Source organism: Fukomys damarensis, unplaced genomic scaffold (genome assembly GCF_012274545.1).
Source record: "Fukomys damarensis isolate Sample0158 unplaced genomic scaffold, DMR_v1.0_HiC HiC_scaffold_16, whole genome shotgun sequence".
In the NCBI taxonomy this organism is placed as follows: Eukaryota; Metazoa; Chordata; class Mammalia; order Rodentia; family Bathyergidae; genus Fukomys; species Fukomys damarensis.
This window is the reverse complement of record NW_022900928.1, coordinates 102,728,932-102,746,750: the sequence shown is the minus strand read 5'-3', so window position 1 is coordinate 102,746,750 and position 17,819 is coordinate 102,728,932. Positions and strand designations below refer to the sequence as shown.

Below are 17,819 nucleotides of genomic sequence, written 5' to 3'. Positions count from 1 at the left end.
GAGGAGTCTCAGAGGTGAGAGATTTAGTCAAGTGCTGCCCAGATGAGATTTTCTTTTATTGTGTATATTTGTAATACATCATAGTGATATTAATTTTGAAGAACTAGTACATGTGTGTAACATATCTTAATCATTTCTGATCCCTTTATCCTCCTCTTCCTTACCTTTTTCCTCCCCAGACCCCGTCTCCATCTGCTAAAAATCTGCATTATTTCCTACCATCTCTCCTTTATTTTACTTATTTATTACTTCTACACTCCTCATACAAGAGAAACCATGCAACATTTAATGTTCTGTGTCTGACTTATTTCACTTAGCATTAGATCTCTAATTCCACACATTTTCTTGCAAATGACATGATTTAATTCCCCTTTATGGCTGAATAATATTCCATTGTGTATGGATGCCACTTTTTCTTTATGCATTTTTCTGTTGATGGGCACCAGATTGTATTTTCTGAGCTCTGCATTGAACTGGTCCTGGAGTTAGCTAATTCTTGTATGAGCTAACTCTTTTCCCTCCCTGCTACCCCTTCCTCCCTCTCTACTCCTCCCTTCCTTCCTTCCTTCCTAACATGGTTTGAGGTAGGGTTCTTATACTTGTAACTGTAAGAGTTCTCACTGACATGTAAAAGAAGGAAGGACCTGGTGGATTCACTGCCTTTATACTTAGTTTTCACATGGGAGTGTGCTGGTAAGCTTTAATAATGTGGCCTGGTGGTCTTCCCAACCTACCTGTCAGTGTTACTGTGGAAGACAATCAGATTTGACCACACTGGTGAATAGTCATCTCAAGTATGTTTTTTTGTTTTATGTTTGAACACCTGGGCCTATTTGACTACCCCTCCTATGGCAAGCCAATTCCTAGAGATAGTAAGTGACATCCCAGTGAAAGTACTTGTCATATCCAAGCCAACCAACCAACCAACCAACAAATGCAGAGTCCCTAACCTCTAATTACTTCCTTTATTGAGCAGTGACATGCCTGGATAACTAATCCCCTGCCATAATCACCTTGATATCCTAGAGCCTACTACAATATCCAAACTAGTCTATCCTAAATCTGCTTAGCCTATTTGCCCTGCCTTCCTACTACAAAAACCACAATAAAGATTCCTGACCATACCCATCCCTGTTCTGCCTCTTGCATGGCCTGACCTACCCCTTCTCTTGGAACTGGGGACAACATACTATATTTTCAGTGTGATCTCTTGGCCTCACCATATCTGGAAAATAAGACCTACATTTAAAAATGTGTTGTCACTATTGTTTTAAGGAGCTGAGTAATTTTTTTTTGAAAAGTAAAAAGTACGCAATGTGAAATGTAAGGATCTTAAGCATGCACTTCAGTGAATTTTGACAAATGTATTTATTCACACACCCAACCAAGATTTAGGCATTTTCATCGCCCTAGAAAGCTTTTCTTTGCCCCTTTGTATTGAGTGGTCTCATATGCAATAGTTAGGCATTCTTCATAATGAGAATTTCAAGGAGCCTTAGAACAAAATGGCTGCCTATATGAGTCCCAGGACTCAAAATTCTCTAAGAAATCAGTGGTTGTTTCTGATAAAGTTTCTAGAAAGTTCAGACCTCAAAATTGGAGCCATCTTTTGCCTCAGACAAGTGAAGTCCCAAAGCAAGCACCTGTTTTGGGCAAGGGTCCTATAGAATGACTTAGGAAGGTCAGAAAGAATATCTGCTGTGACACAGGATGAAAGGTCATCCAGGAGTCACCTCCAAAATATCTTCCTAAGTCCTGCGTTGGTTCTTTCTGGCACATGTTGTCTTCAAACTTTGTTTAGAAGCACAAAATCTCTGCCCTAACAAGGGTTGTGGAGGTCATCTGTTCTGTTACATAATTACCTAATTCAAAACCAGGAAAATGGAGAGACTCACAGCAGAATACATCCTCCCTGGGACCTGGAAAATGGAGACACCTGGAAAACAACAACCTAGTGAAGAGAAAAAAAGAAGTGCATCCCCAGGAACCAGGAGGAGCTGACAAGAAAACTAGAAACTAAAGAAAAGCTGGAGAAATGGAGCACAATGCGGAGAAAGGAACAAACCAGTCTGGAAAGTTGACCCTGGCTCCAAGAAGAGGGGAATGTGACTGCTGACACAAGGTGAGACCAGAGAGGGCCGGCAGCTCCAGGGAAAAAAAGTGGACTAGGTTGCCAGCACTAGCCCCAAGAAAACCCCATCACTGTTGGAAATGGTAAAAGCATTGTGGGTTTTACTCTGAAAGTGACTCCAGTGTAGCACCTGTCATATCTGAGAGGATTTAATCAGGAGTCATTTTTTTTTTTTCCAGTACTGGGGATTGAACTCAGGACCTTGCACTTTCCAGGTAGACCGGGCACCACTGAGCTACATCATTGGCCCATTAGGAGCCATTTTGGGAAGGGGCTAATTGTTTAAGATTAAGCTGCAGAATAACTACAGAACAACTACATGTTAGGGTTTCTGGTGTCACCCTACCATAGTGATTGGGTAAGAGATGTCTACAAGAGAGAGTTGTGGGAGGCTATTGGCTAGACATAGACCCTTGAGAAGTTTAAACGCAGGCCTGGAAGGACACTGGGGCTCCTCCCTCTATGGTAAAAAATCAGTACAGTGATGTGTAGTTTTCAGAAGGGGCTTGTTTTGAAAGTGCTGGCAGTAAGTCTAGTGTTCTGCTTGAGTCCCTGCCCTGATGTCTACATTCAACACAGAGCTTGATAATCTGTTTGCTTTTTCCATCTACCAATGAAAGCAAGGCTATGTCTCAGCATGGGCTATAACCTTGGGTGGACAGAGGGACCGCTGGAATAACGTGGGACACCTCAAAATCCCACAGGACGTAAAGCTAGGCAGAAGAACTTGTGAATTGCGGCACACACAGGAATATGAAGCAGCGAGTTGCTGGAGTGACTATAGCCCTAGAAAGGAAGCCATTGATTGACCATGCCCAGTGGGAAAGGCGGGCAGGATTCAGCATTCACACATAGAACTGTGAGTGTTGAAAGAAAATAGGTCTTAGCTGTGACTCACTATCTCTCCGGTATTTAGTAGATTCCAATATTGTAGACCCTGGAAAGAAACCACTCATTCAAACACATTGAACTCATTTTGGTTTCTTCTTCCTTTTCTCCTCCTTGTTCACTGGTTTTGGGGAGTTTGTTTTTTTCTTTTTTTGCTTTCTATTTTTTCATGTTTGTTCTTTTCTGCTACTTTGATCTAATTCTATTCATTTTCATTTTACTCCTTAATATGAGCTCACTTTCTCTCTTCCTTCTCATCTTCCTTTCTTTTAAATTTCAAATGTTAAATGAAAAAATGGAAATAAAGTATTTCTAAACAGGGAAGGGAGGAAGGGGTGAAAGGAGGGCAGGGACAAGGGGAAAAAATGAGAACCAAGACCTGTCATGTAAAGGTACAAGATCCCAATGATGAATGGAACTGTACTGTATACCTAAAAAGTACCAATAAACTCAATGAGGAAAACAAATAAATTTCAAATGTTACTTCTTTCATTTCCCCCACCCTTATCTTTATTAGTATTACACTTAAGTTTTATTAATCTTTAGACATTTAGTTGACTCTATGCTATTATTGTTCAACTCTCTTCTATTGTTAATGGTATTGTAGTCATTGTGTTTGGTAGATATTTATTGTATATAAGTTTTGGTTTGTCTTTTTATTATGTTATAATTATATATCTCTGTTCTATGGTTAAGGTTGGTACAGTGGTAGCTTTTATAGGTTCTTATATTAATATCTAGGTTGTTTTTTTTTTTGTATAAGGGATTGAATTCTGGATCTTGTGCTTGCGAGGGAGGTGATGGCACCACTGAGCTAAATCCCAGGCCCAGTATCCAGTTTGTCTTTGACTTTCCTATTGTTGCTATCGTCAGGGTGGCAAAGTTGTTCCTATTAATTGGTTTTTACTGTATAGCAATATCTGGTTTGTCTTTGTGTTGTTAAAGATACTGCAGTTCATTTTTAGAGAACTGTGTGCTGGGTCAATTATGCTGGATCCTCCATCCCAAATTGAAGCAAGAAATTAGATCTTGGGACAGAGGCAGAGGCCATGTCCAGAGTGCATTACTGAAAAGCAGACACTCCCTAAAGACCTCTCCATACTATCAAAAAATCTTTCCACTATACTTGACCCTCAAACCTCAACAAGCACCCCCCATACACAGTTAGAAATATCAGAAGACAAGGCAACAAAATGCTGCCCAAAACTCCCCAAAAGTGATCCATGAAACATTAGTGGGGAGGGACTCAAAAGCCAAACAGCTGAATTATATAAAATGATAAAAAGGGACAAAAAAAAAAAAAACAAAAAAACAAACACACACACCCCAGATCAATAAGGGGCTCAGCAAGCTCAAAGATGATATAACTAATCAGATAATGAATTTAATAAACAAAATAATCAGTGAATTTACAGAAGACACTAATAAAAAGCTAACTGAGCTAGAGCTGGGCATGGTGGCGCATGCCAGTAATCCCAGCACTCCGGAGGCTGAGGCAGGAGGATCGCTGTGAGTTCGAGACCAGCCTGGGCTACAGAGTGAGTTTCAGGTCAGTCTCATCTACATAGTGAGACCCTGTCTCAAAAAAGGAAAAACAAAACAAAGCTAATTAGCTAAACAAAACTACAACAAAACATGAATGACAGTTTGGCACAGAACTGCATCCATGAAAAGGTATCAAACAGAAAGCCAGGAAATAAAAAAAGTTATTGAAAGTATGGGCAGGAGATGTGACCAGTGTAAGGCTGGTGTCAGAATTAGAAGATGGGGTTAATGCAGGTGATCATATACTTAGAGATATTGTAAAAACAAGAGAACATGGAAAATGGTTCCAATGGCTGCTAGATGATGCAAAGAAGACTAATTTAAGATTAAGTGGAACTAGTGAAAAATGAGAAAACAGCACAAATGGCATAAAAAACCTGTTCGCAGAAATAGTATCAGAAAACTTTCCAGATATTGGAAAAGAATTCAGCATACAGATATGTGAGGCACACAGAACCCCAAATAACCATGATCAGAAAAGAACACCAGTACACATCATAGTAAAATCCCAGAGGCCAACACAAGAACAAAAATCTTAAAAGCTGTTAGAGAAAAACAATAAATCATTTATAAAGGTAAACCCATTAGAATTACAAATGACTTCTCAACACAAACATTAAAGGCCAGGAGCTTGGAATAAGATGTTTCAAGCTCTAAGAAAACAATTTCCAATCCCCAACTGATATATCCTGCAAAACTTTCTTTTAAAATTGATGGAAAAATAAGCTCTTTACATGACAAAGGGCACTTTAAGAAATTCATAACCACTAAATCAGCACTCAAAAAAAAAATTCTCAAGGCTATACTAGAAAGAGACTATGAAGCAAACAGTGTCAGAGTCTAATGAAACTAATACACTGGGTAGGGCGAGAAGTTAAGGGGGGGTGTAAAAAAATCAATAACAGGAAAATAATACAATGACAGGAATAAGTCAATATCTCAATAAGTTTGTTTGTTTGTTTGTTTTTTGAGATAGGAGGGTCTCACTATGTAGTGAGACTGACCTGGAACTCAATGTGTAGCCCAGGCTGGTCTCGAACTCACAGTGATCCTCCTGCCTCAGCCTCCTGAGTGCTGGGGTTACAGGCATGTGCCACCACGCCTGGCTCATTAATAAGTTTTTTTTTTTTTTTTTTGGTACCGGGGATCAAACTCAGGTCCTTGTGCTTGCAAGGCAGGTGGTGGAACCACTGAGCTAAATCCCTGCCCTCATTAATAAGTTTTAATGTGAATAGTCTCAACTCCCCAATCAAAAGTCACAGATTGTCAGATTGGGTCAAAAACTAAAACCTAATGTTATGCTGTGTACAGGAAACACATTTAATTTAAAAAATGCATAGACTAATAATCAAAGGCTGGAAAAAATATGCCATGTGTTGGGAACCCACAAACTAGCTATCCTATTTTCAGGAAGAATGGACTTGAACCCAAAAGTGATCAGAAGAGACTAAGAAGGTCACTACATATTGGGTAAGGAACAAATTCAAGAGGAAGAGATAACTACTATAAACATATATGCATCAAGCATTGGTACATTCAGCTTCGTAAAACAAACTTTACTAATAGACATAAAAAATCAGATAAAGCAGGGCATGATGGCACATGCCTGCAATCCCAGCATTTCAGAGGCTGAGGCAAGAGGGTCATTGTGAGTTTGAGACCAGTCTGGCTACATAGTGAGTTCAAGTCCAGCCTGAACTACATAGTGAGACCCTGTCAAAAAAAAAAAAAAAAAAAAAAAAAAAAAAAAAAAAAAAAAAAAAAAAAAAAAAAAAAAAAAAAAAAAAAAAAAAAAAAAAAAAAAAAAGATAAACCTCAACACACTTATAGTAGAGCAGTTCTGAATACCTCACTGTCACAAATAGGTCAAGTAGGTAAAAGTCAACAAAGAAATATCAGCATTGACCCACATCACTGAACAAATGGACTTAATAAACATCTACAGAGCATTCTGCCTAACAACAAAGTATACTTTCTTCACAGCCGAACACAGAACTTTATCCAAAGTAGACCACATTCTAGTCCACAAAGCATGCTTAAGTAAATACAAAAGAATCAAAAATTTCCTATGCATATTTTTAGATTATAGTACAATAAAATTTGAAATCAATGACAAAAGAAACCACAGAAATTATGCAAACACATGGAAATTAAACAATACACTCCTGAATACTCAGTGGGTCACAGAAAAAATCAAGAAAGGAATTAGGCAGCTCCTAGAATCAAATGATTATGCCAGTACAGCATACCAAAACCTATGCGACACAATGACAGCAGTCCTAAGAGGGAAGTTAATAGCTGTGAATGTCCACATCACAAAAACAGAGTGAGTACAAATAAATAATCTACAGATGTAACTGAAGGTCCTGGAAAAAGAAGAATAATCCAAATCCAAACCTAGTGCAAAGAAGGAAATTATAAGGATAAGAGCAGAAATTAATGAAATTGAGACTAGAAAAAAATGAATGGAAGAATAGATTTTTCAAAAGAATAAACAAAATAGATAAACCTTTGGCCAATCTTACTGAAAACAAGGAAAGAAAAGACCCAAATCAATGCCATTAGAAATGAAAAAGACAAAATTACAATGGACACTGCCAAAATCCAAAAGATTATTAGTAACTATTTGGGAAATCTATACTCCAATAAGTTGGAGAACCCAGAAGCAGTGGATAAATTCCTATACATGAACTACCAAACTCGAATCAAGAAGACGTAAAACCCCAAATAAATTAATAACAGGTAATGAAGTTGAGGCAACTAAGAAAAGCTGAGGACCTGATGGATTCACTGTTGAATCCTACAAGAACTTCAGGGCAAATCTGACATCAACAGTCCTCAAACTCTTTAATGGAACTGAAAGTGCAGGGGTACCCCAAAGTCATTCTTGGAAGCTAGAATTACCTTGGCTCCAAAAGCAGAGAAGGACTTAACTAAAAAGAAAAGTGGGGCATGGGTGGTGTACCCCTGTAATCTCAGCCCTCAGGAAGTTGAGACAGGAGGATCACCACGAATTCAAGGCCAGCTTGGGCTACATAGTGAGTTCAAGTCCAGCCTGAATGATGTAGTGAGACTGTCTCAGAAAAAACAAAACCCAAACAAACAAAACAAGCAAATAAACAAACAACCAAAAGAAAACTGCACAACAGTCTCTTTAATAGGCACAGGTGCAACAACTCTCCCACAAACAAAAGAGGTATTAAAAAGGTCAAATCATGACCAAGCAATTTTTATCCCAAGGAAGTTTCAACACATGCAAATTAATAAATGTAATATACTAAATAAAGGCAAAAATCATGTGATCATTGCAATAGATGCAGAAAAAGCCTTTGACAAAATCCAATTGCCATTCATGTTAAAAATCCTGAAGAAAATATGTATAGAAGGACATTGGTACTGAGAAAACTGGCTATCCACATGCAAAAAATTGAAGATGGACCCATATTTCTCACCTGTACTAAACTAGAATCAAAATGGATCAAAGATCTAGAATATTAAAACATAGATACTCAACCAGATGGAAGATAAATTAGGTAAAACTCTTGAAGATATAGGCATAGGCAAGGACTTTCTGAGCAGAGCCCCAATTATATAAGAAATTATATCAAGAATCAACAGGGCCAAAATTTAGCTTAGTTGGTGTCACTGCCTGCCTCACAAATGCAAGATTCTGAGTTCAATCCCTGGTACCAAAAAAAAAAGAATCAACATCAGCAAATAGGATTATATCAAATTAAAAAGCTTCTGCTTGGCAAAGGAAACAACCAAACTACTGAAGAGACAACCGAGAAAAAAAGACTCCCCCAAATAAAAGACTTGATAAAAAATGAACAATTGAAATGAATAAACACTTCTCAGAAGAAATACAAATGGCCAATAAGTACATGAAAAAATGTCCAACATCTGGCAATTACAGAAATGCAAATTAGAATAGCACATGTATTATATCTTACTCCACAAAGAATGACTATCATCAAGAAATTACATAATAATAAATATTGGTGAGGCTGTGGGAAAAGAGAAACCCTTTTACATTGTTGGTAGGAATGTAGTACAGCCACTATGGGAATTATTATGAAGTTTCTTCAAAAACTTAAAAATAGAAATTCAATTTGACCCAATTATTGCACTACTAGGTATTTTTCCAAAAGAATTGAGGGACTGGGGATTTAGCTCAGCAGTTTGGTGGCCAATCCCTGGTATCAAAAAAAAAAAAAAAGAATTAATGAAATTATATTACAGTGATATATGAATAGTCATGTTTATAGCAACAAAACTCATAATAGTTAAATCATGGAAGCAGCTTATATGTCCATTAACAGATGAATGGATAAAGAAACTGGTATTTGTATCCAATAGAGTACTACTCTGCCAGAAAAAAGGATAAATGTGAGTAATTTGAAAATGGATATACCTTGATATCATAATGTTAAGTGAAATAAATCAGCCACACAAGCTTAAATATCCTGTGGTTTCTTCTATATGAGAAACCCAAGGTATACATAAATTAAAGAGCAAAGGAAAAGATAGATAACAGAAAACGGGGAGATAGATCTTTTGCACTTATGATGGGGACCAAGAGATGGAGATGGGGGGAGATAAAGGAGGGAAAAGGGATGGAAAAAGAATTAAGATGTGTCCTGTACGTGTACCAGCTCCCATGATGAAAGTAATCATTATGTATTAAAAACATAAAAATACTTTTTTTAAATCAGGAAAATGATACTGTGGATAGTTCTTTATCTTTCTTTTATAAAGTGAAGGTCAAAACATCCAAAACTTCTTTTTACTTTGGTTTCCAAGAAACTCAGCTAAATCAAGTGTTTACTTAAAGCAGTGCCTTCATAGCAGGTGTCTGAGAACATTTATTTCTCTGCTCCTTGTAGCCAGTTTTTAAAAAAAAATTTCAACGTCAGATGACTTGTTTTGTATACTGTACAGAGTATGACCTAAAAATATGGTGAATGTTTAAAATTTTTTTCTAAATGTATTACAGTAAAATTTATATTTCCATTAACCCCTTTCAAAACAGTCTGAACACACGTCATGCTTGCTACTTTCTGAAGCAGATCTGGAAGCCCTCTTTCAAGCCTTTAGTTGTACTTTTGTGGCTGCTTCAGCAATTCAAAATGTATATCTTTCACGGTCCTTTTGACTTTGAGGATGAGCTAGAAGTCACACAGTATCAGGTCAGGTGAATAGGTGGACAAAGACAGATTGTCCTAGTTTTAAGAGCCTGCCTTTCCTTTGGACGCCATGTGACAGCAGCATTTGCAACCATTTTTTTGTACTACTGCTTTTTTTTATCAGACCTAAAGTCACCAGTGAGAGGGGACTTCCACAACTGCTTCAGAAAGTGGCAAGAATGGTGGGATAAGTAACTCAGAGAGAGGAGGAATATTTGAGATGGTTTAAGAGCAACGTGTCTTTTACTGTAATAAAAATGTAAAACATTCATTGTGTATTTTGATCATACCTTGTATTTAACTTTTTGTAAACTGCTTGAAAAGCCTTCATATTTAGAGCACCAAGGGCACCTGGAATTTACTGGCATCTATGCCTGGCTGCCTTTCTTTCTACAGTTTAGCAAAATGCACTTTTAAATGAAGGCCTCAATAGATATTTGAAAATTGAATTGAATATTACCAGAAGAGAGCTATTTCTAGATTTTCCTCCTTTAAGAAAATTCTCTGACGGAGATGACGGTGAAGTAGCTCAGCCATGATTTAGGAAGGGTCGACTTGGCATCACCTCAAATCTCGTTTCTTTCTGGCTCGCCTGGCTCCCTCAGCAGCACGCATCTGCAGGGGACCTACCTCTTCTGCAGGCTTTTTCCTTTGGGGGATGTGGAGTGTGGAAATGAATCTCCATTGGAATTATGAAGAGCTCAGTTGGAGGTTCATTGGCTTTAAATTGACTCCTCAGGGGATCAAGGAATCTGGGTGGTTCTTCCAAAATAGGAGGGAATTTCAAAGCTTTTGGTGCCTGGAGAAAATTTAAACATGCAAAAAAATCAACACGTCAGGTATCCAACGCTGCTGCCTGCGGGGAGTAAATGATATTGTATTTTATTATATTTCTTGCCCCATCAGCTGCTGGGAAAAGCATAGCTGATCAAGCTAGGTGCTGAATCCCTGCCTTACTTGGGCTCTTGGGAACTCAATATATGTCCATCATTCCCACCTCGGATTCCTCAAAATCATCGATATGAGTAGCTTTCCAGTCTTTAAAATGATAGTCTTTCTTTATGACCAGGGAAAATGAGATGGGACTGAAATGATATAACTGAGTGCTCTACACAGTGAAAAGGAGAAATCTATGCACATGTTGTAGAGGAAAAGCCAGGGCACTTGACCGTGCAACGGATCAGGTAAGAAGGGGCAGGAAGCAGGAATTTGCATTTGTGTCTGCTTACCTTACATAACCTCTGGTAGCTTCCATGTCTTCCTCTATGTCATAGGAATAATCATACTGCCTACTGAGTCCGAAAGTGACTCAGAGGGTTAAATGATTTAGAACATGTTGTTACAATAGTGTTTGAACTAGGGTTATTTCTTCTTTCATTGGAGTTTAATAACCTTAGCTGGCTCCTAGGAGAAAAATCTAAAGTCCTTCATACTCATGTAACATGAACATAGCTGGAAATAATTTAGCCCAGTTGTTTTCTGTCCCTGTCAAACACACTCACATAAACGTATATATTTACACACATGCAGGATAGAGGCACAAAAAATGTAGTAATTAGAGCCTTCTGTTTCCAGTTATTCAGGAGTTGTTGAAAATTTCACTTTTCAGTTTGCAACTTCTAACATATGAACTTGGCTCTGTGACGTGTTTATGGTGCTGGATTTCAGAGAGTTTGATTTCACAGGAGGAAAAATGAAAACATTCTCATTTTTTTCTATACTCCAAAAAAATGATAAAAGACATACATAAGCATCCTACATGCTTAAAGTTGATTGAGAATGGAAATTTTACCCAATTTGTGCAGGGTGATATTTATAACTTTGAGACATTAAGAAAATGATTAACCAAACACAGGCACATAGAATCTTAATGTTTCTCAAGATCTTAACTGTCCAGGTGCCGGCTGCCCACCAACAGCTCTGTTTTGAATACTGACCTTGTGCATTCGTTTGACAAGGATCACATTGAGAAATCTGGGTGGAAACTCAAACTATTTGTGTGAAGCATGACTGAAAAGATTTAATAATCTTTATTCTCAGAGTTTTAATATACTATATTGGAGACTATTGCTTCCCTCTGTTAAGCAGACACAGGGGTTGAAGGAAGCGCCTGGCTAGGTATCCAGGACTTGCCTTAGGTCTGCGGTGACTCTGAGTACGTGGGGGCGGGGGGCGGGCTTGCTGTTTATTCCTGGTCCAAAGGAACCAGCTAAGACACAGGCCCTTCTGGTGTGGGTGGAAAAGTTTAGATCAGCTTAGACACAGGAAATCTAAGAAAATCCTGAACAGACTGAAAACAACTTCCCTCATTGGCACCAGGACTGCTGGAGTGTCCGTAGTTCTTTCAGGGCCACTTCAGGTGACAGGAATCCTCACAACAGATTAACATTTGGTAGTTCCTAAGTGGACGTAGAATTCTCTCCTAAAGGTGCACTGTTGTTTTTCATCCTTCCATTGGCCATTTGAGGTTGGCATCTTCCTTCAGGCACACAGTAAGTTTCCTGTGGAGTGGCAGGCTTGCGTGTCCTGGTCGCCATCACACAGCCGCTATGAGGCAGAGCATCCTGCGGGCCCTGTGAGCTCCCATACAGCCCTGGTGCCTCCAAATCACCCCATAACCCATGACCATGAAGAACTGTGAAGCAGGCTAGATATAGCAAAGGACATCTCTTAAGGAAGAAGGTGATCTAACTTCTGAAGAGGGTTGATAAACTTGCAAAATCTAACTTATGTGTGCAGAGGTTACAGACCGTCAATAGCACACTGTTGCTGAATTCAAGTTCACCAACATTTTGAATTTTAAAGTGGGTCAACTGCTTAGCAGCTCACATTCTGTCCTTCCTTGTTTACAGGAAATCTCAAACCCTCAGGAGAACAAAGGTTTCTGTTGCTTCAGAGATAGTGGTGATACCATACGCTTTACAGTATAACTGAAATACTGAAATATGATATAACTGAAATCCTTGTCCCTTGTGATTTTCAACATTAAATGGCTCTGGTGAGCTCAGAAGCTGGAGAGGCCAGTTCTCTGTTGAGACATCCTTGTGAGTCACCTCATGTTTAGTTTGGGATTAAACACACACACACACACACACGCGCGCGCACGCACACGCCCACACCTTTTTTTCCTTTGCTTCCCCAGGGGTGTTACGTTCTGCGGCAGTGACAGATGCTACTGGAGGGAACAGGCATCTTTCAGCAGGAGGCTCTTGTAACAGGTGGCTGCCTCTAGTCTTGTAGAGCTTCTCAGTCCCGTGTTTGTCTGTAGAAACAGGATGGGAATGAGACATTCTCAGTTGCAGGAATGGGGTTGGACAGTTGACTTTCAACTTTTATCACTTTTTAGTTAATGAAGGGAAGGAAATCAGGTATTAAGATGGCTTTGGCCTTGCTGAGCAGAGTTAGGGAGCCCCCGTCTCATCATCTTGGTTGGATTCTCACTGGCTGAGTCAGAGGAGGGAAAGAATAACAATAACAACGAAAAGGAATGGTGCACTAAATATGAGAAGAAAATTATGCAGTGTTTTATACGCATTGTGTCATTTCATCCCTATAGTAGTCATGTATTGGGATTACTGTCCCTGTTCCACAGCAGAGGAAACAGAATCTCAGCAAAATTAAACAATTTGCTCAATATTACAGGTAGTAAATGGGGAATAATTTGAACCCAGGCATTCTGATTGCAAAATTTGTCTGGTGAAACACTAGGCAAAGAGGGGCTTCTGAGAATCTAGTCTCATATTCAAGTGGACTCTGGGTATTTTCCAAGGTGAGTAGCTTAAGGAAGTCCCCGTCAGCACACCTGTGCTTTCAGGTGAACTCTACACCATGAGGTTCACCCTCATTAATGAATGAGACGTTTGGTTCTTACTGCTTAGGTCTGTCTTCTGACTGGGGAAGGCGCCTCCACAATGTATAATGTTGGATTTGTCATTCAGGAGCCAAGAGGGACCTATGTGGGCACGTCTGAGTGCCTTCCTGGAGGTTTGCTGTGTCTTCTCATTGTGGCTTTTCTCTGAAGCATGAACAGGAAGGTGACTCTCTATTGATGTGTCCTAGGGAACGACATACACACAGAGCTGTAAACAGGCAGTCACAAAGGAGCAGAGCGAGTTCCTGTAAGCATCAGCCTTGTGGCTACACTCATGGTTCTAGGGATGAAATTTCCTCTGCAGACTGATAAGACAGGGTTATAATAGCGAGGTCTCTGATGTGCTCATTACTATAAAATATTCTATGATTGATGATAGAAAGTGGCATAACTATACCCAACACACAATATTTTATTGGGAAAAAAAACTTTAAAAATAAAAATCAAGGAGAATCATTGCATTTATCCATCATAAAAAGTCTCTCCTCTCTCCTCTTCCATCGTGTGGTCCTTCTCTCCTTTTCTGTTCCTCTTGGCATGTCGAAACAACTTCATTCAAGATGGGAACAGATATTGTCTAGGTTGTTCTGAACAACTATTATCACACACCTTAGAGTTTAGGGAGCATTTCTAAAATTTGACTCATTTAATCCTCATAGTTACTTTGTGAGATACATACGATTAAAGCTCCATTTTATAGAAAGGCTCATTCAGGCTCAATGCTAGTTAAGCCTTGGATAAGTTTATCACAACTAGTAAAGAAGCAGGACTCAGACTATTACAGACAGCTAAGTTAGGTAGAAATATTACAGACTGTCAGATAGGTCTAGGCCCTTGAGAGAGTCAGTACAAAGGAAAAACACATCACAACTGTGGCCAGAGATGCATCTATTGGAGACCAGACCTCATGATAAAGATGAAATGACCAGGCCTGCATACTTTCCCAAAGGACAAGATAAGTGGTAGCACCTGGCCTAATGCAATCTAGATAGACGTCACTCACCCGGTGGGTGACCAAGACCTCCCAACCCATCACTTCCTAGGAAAAGTCTTTGTTCTTTCCATATATACTTGTTATGTGACTTGTTTCCCCATTGGATCACTATTACCTAAGCAACTATACTTGTAACCTTATTCGTTGATCATAGCTTTAACTCACATTGTAACCGAGTGGTTTTTTTTGCCATAAAAGCTTCCTTGTAAAGTGGGGTCCTTGGTTACCCATTTGGAACCCCTTCTGACTCTCAGGAGTTAACCTTTCAATAAATATTTCCTACTCTTAACTTCTGTTGTTCCTAGAATTCGTTCTTGGATTTTAGAGAACACAAACTCATGTATCAGACATCTAACAGGGAAAATTATATTTCTCTTATATCATCTGGAGGCCCTATTTCATCTCTTCTATCATCCGTGTATCAAAGACCAAGTCTAAGGCTAAAAGCTCTTTTTTCTATACAAGTCCATATTTGCCAAGATGGGCAGAGGGTTAGAGGAGGCTCAGTAATTTGGGAAACATGGAGTTAAATAGACTGAAGCTGGTGACTGCACTGCGGTACTTCTCAAAGTGCCCCATATCCAGATGTGTACTGGGGGTCTCTGGGAAGAGAGTGCATACGCAGCATCTCTCCATTGTACTTGTCTACAAAACCCTTTTCTTCAAGAGCGTCTGCTGATGCTAGGGTTCCACAGGTGACATTTTGGGAAAGAGTGATCAACAGGGTTAAAGCACTTGGAGGACCCCTGGATGTGGCAAAGGGAGGGAGAACCTCTCTGCAGTCATGATGATGGCAGAAGGGAGCACATTAGGAAGGAATGATACCTCTGCCCAGGTTCCATCTTCCTGCCAGGGCTTCTTCCTGGATAGCAGCAAAGGAGTCTCCCAACTGCCATGGCTCTTGGCTGTGGTGTCCTGGTCCACATGTCCAGCAGCTCCGGCTTCTCTTTCATCCGGGCCCTGCTGACCTGCAAAGGTGAACAGTGGTCAGTGGGGAGCCCCAGCCAAGGACCTGGTGCTGCTGCTGCCTCCACAAAGTCCCTTCTAGCTTCTCTGAGCAGAAGGGGTCAAGGCCCTGCTTCCTCTCTGCCCTGCCCTTCTGCATTCCTGGCAGCGCCTCCATGGAAACAGCAGCTGGGTGGGGGAACAGCTGTGCTGGGAGTCAGGAGACTTATGGTGGAGACTTGTGTCTTGGACTCTTGTTTCTTTGTCTGTAAAATGGGGACATTGATATCTTGCCCTATCTTTCTTGTCTAGAGCTTAAGTAAGATAATGAAGGAGGCAGCTCTTTGTGAGTTGGGATTTGTGGATGGTAGTGGTACAGAAGCTGCAGCGGCTCTGTGGTGCTTTCGATGTTCCATCTGAAGCAAGCTCTCCGGTTTCCTGGGCATCTCCTGGTTGTTTACCTGGGGAGAAGACTCTGCTGAAAGCAGGGGTGTGGGACCCTTGCATAGCTCTCTGGATTTACCCTGTCTGCAATCCTTGGGCAGGATCTGAGTCAACAGATGACTCCACCACAGTTAACAAATCTTTCATCGATGGTTTAAAGGGTCCTGCAGCTATTTTCATCACTTACTCAAGGTAGATTTATTGCTGAAACAGTCTGGCAAGCTTTCCTCATTTGGAGCCAAGCTTTAGTAATACCTCCACTCCCATCATGCAGCTCCATGAAACAATGTGGGCTTGTGTTTTAACCATGGGATCTGAAAGCCTGGAGGGCCCTGTGTGAGATGGAGCTTTGGATTCTGGGAACTCCTCCTCCTCCTTCCCCCAGCCAGCCTCTCCTTCCCTATATATTCCCAACCCTTGCCTCCTTCATCACCTCAATCCTTGGTGTCATTGGCTCACGTGTCAAATTCTGGCGCATGGAGTCACTCCCTCCTTCCAGCTTTCCTGCTGGTCCATTGGTTCCTAAAGGCTAGTCTGGTTTGAACTGACATCAAGAGTGTTGGTGGTTAAGACGTAGGCTCAGGCTCGGGTTCAGAAGTCTGTCCAGGTTTTAGTGGCCCAGGGAAACCTGATGGTCTCTGGAGATTTCTCATTCTGAGGTGGCCCCAGGAAAACAGCAACTCCACACAGGGTGTAGCACTAAAGACCTTTGAGGGTATTCTAGAAAGATCCTTTGGGATCAAGCTAGACGACAGGTCTACCTTCCTGGTCAGACTGAGCTGAAACCAGGTATACACTTCTCAGGTGGAGAGTGAAACTCTAGCCAAGTGGCTACTCATTCAATAGTCTTGCATGTCAGAGTGCCTATGCAGGACAGGGGGCATTGTGGGTGGGAGATCTAGAGAGGTACTCTTTGGCCATATTCCAGGTGAAATTAACCGTGTGACTCAATCTATGTGAGAGTAAACAAGAATTCTTTCTCAGTAAACGTAATCCTCTTGCTCAGCTGTTTATGATTAGAAGAAACTGCTTTGCAGAAAAAGTATTGGAAATTTCAGTTCTTGAGAGGAGGACACAAAACTTATTCTCCCTATATTTCAAATTCCGGTTCAGATCACCCAGGTGATGTGAATAGGGGTAGTAATTTACAGTTTTCGTGGGGTGTTTTCCCTCTGTCCTCTCCTGTGATAGGGAAGAAGGAATGCATACCTGATTGCTTACATTTTACAGGTGTAAAATGCCTCTAAGGAGCCAGAGAATCTAGGTGGCTTGCCAACATCTCACTGTTGGGGAATCTGGGGTTCATGGCTAGGACTTTTGCTACTTCTCCAGATAAAGTGTTTGGCAAAGAGAGGAGATCAAAGGGAAATAAAATTAAAACCAATGGAAACATCAGTCAAGTTTTGAGTTACAGCCTCTGAACTTCTTTTATTTCTTTAAAAGTTGATTTTTTTGGGGGGCTTTTGCAATCATGGGCAATTGGTTATTGCAATCAGTAATAATGTTTAGAAAACAAAAGGCAGGGAGGTATAAAATAAACGTTTATTGAGCACTTACTATCTGCCAGGTACTACATTATTCTATTTAATTCTCACATACAGCCCTGTGAAGTAAAGCTGGTGTCCTTATCTCCATTTTGTAAATGAAGAAACTGGGGCCCAGGGAAGTCCTATGGCTTGGAATTTGCTCACGTGCTCAAGTACTACTCTATACCGCCTGTCTGTTTTCCACCTTATTGTGACAATTCCTTGGCAGATGGGACTGATTCGAGAATTCACTGATTCCTTAGGTATGTAGTACCCCCCCCCCCCCTGA

The 17,819-nt window shown here is 40.2% G+C and overlaps 1 protein-coding gene across 1 annotated transcript in view; it reads right to left on the bottom strand.

Annotated features, from left to right (window-relative positions):
• Positions 1 to 17,819, bottom strand: part of Kiaa2012 (KIAA2012 ortholog) — a 119,052-nt gene that overhangs the window by 79,160 nt on the left and 22,073 nt on the right. Inside the window, exons 5-8 of the mRNA XM_033764539.1 lie at positions 15,441 to 15,583; positions 13,622 to 13,805; positions 12,870 to 13,012; positions 10,381 to 10,549 (exon numbers count right to left, since the gene is read on the bottom strand). Of these exons, the coding sequence (XP_033620430.1) occupies positions 10,381 to 10,549; positions 12,870 to 13,012; positions 13,622 to 13,805; positions 15,441 to 15,583 (639 nt within the window). The remainder of the gene's footprint in view (positions 1 to 10,380; positions 10,550 to 12,869; positions 13,013 to 13,621; positions 13,806 to 15,440; positions 15,584 to 17,819) is intronic.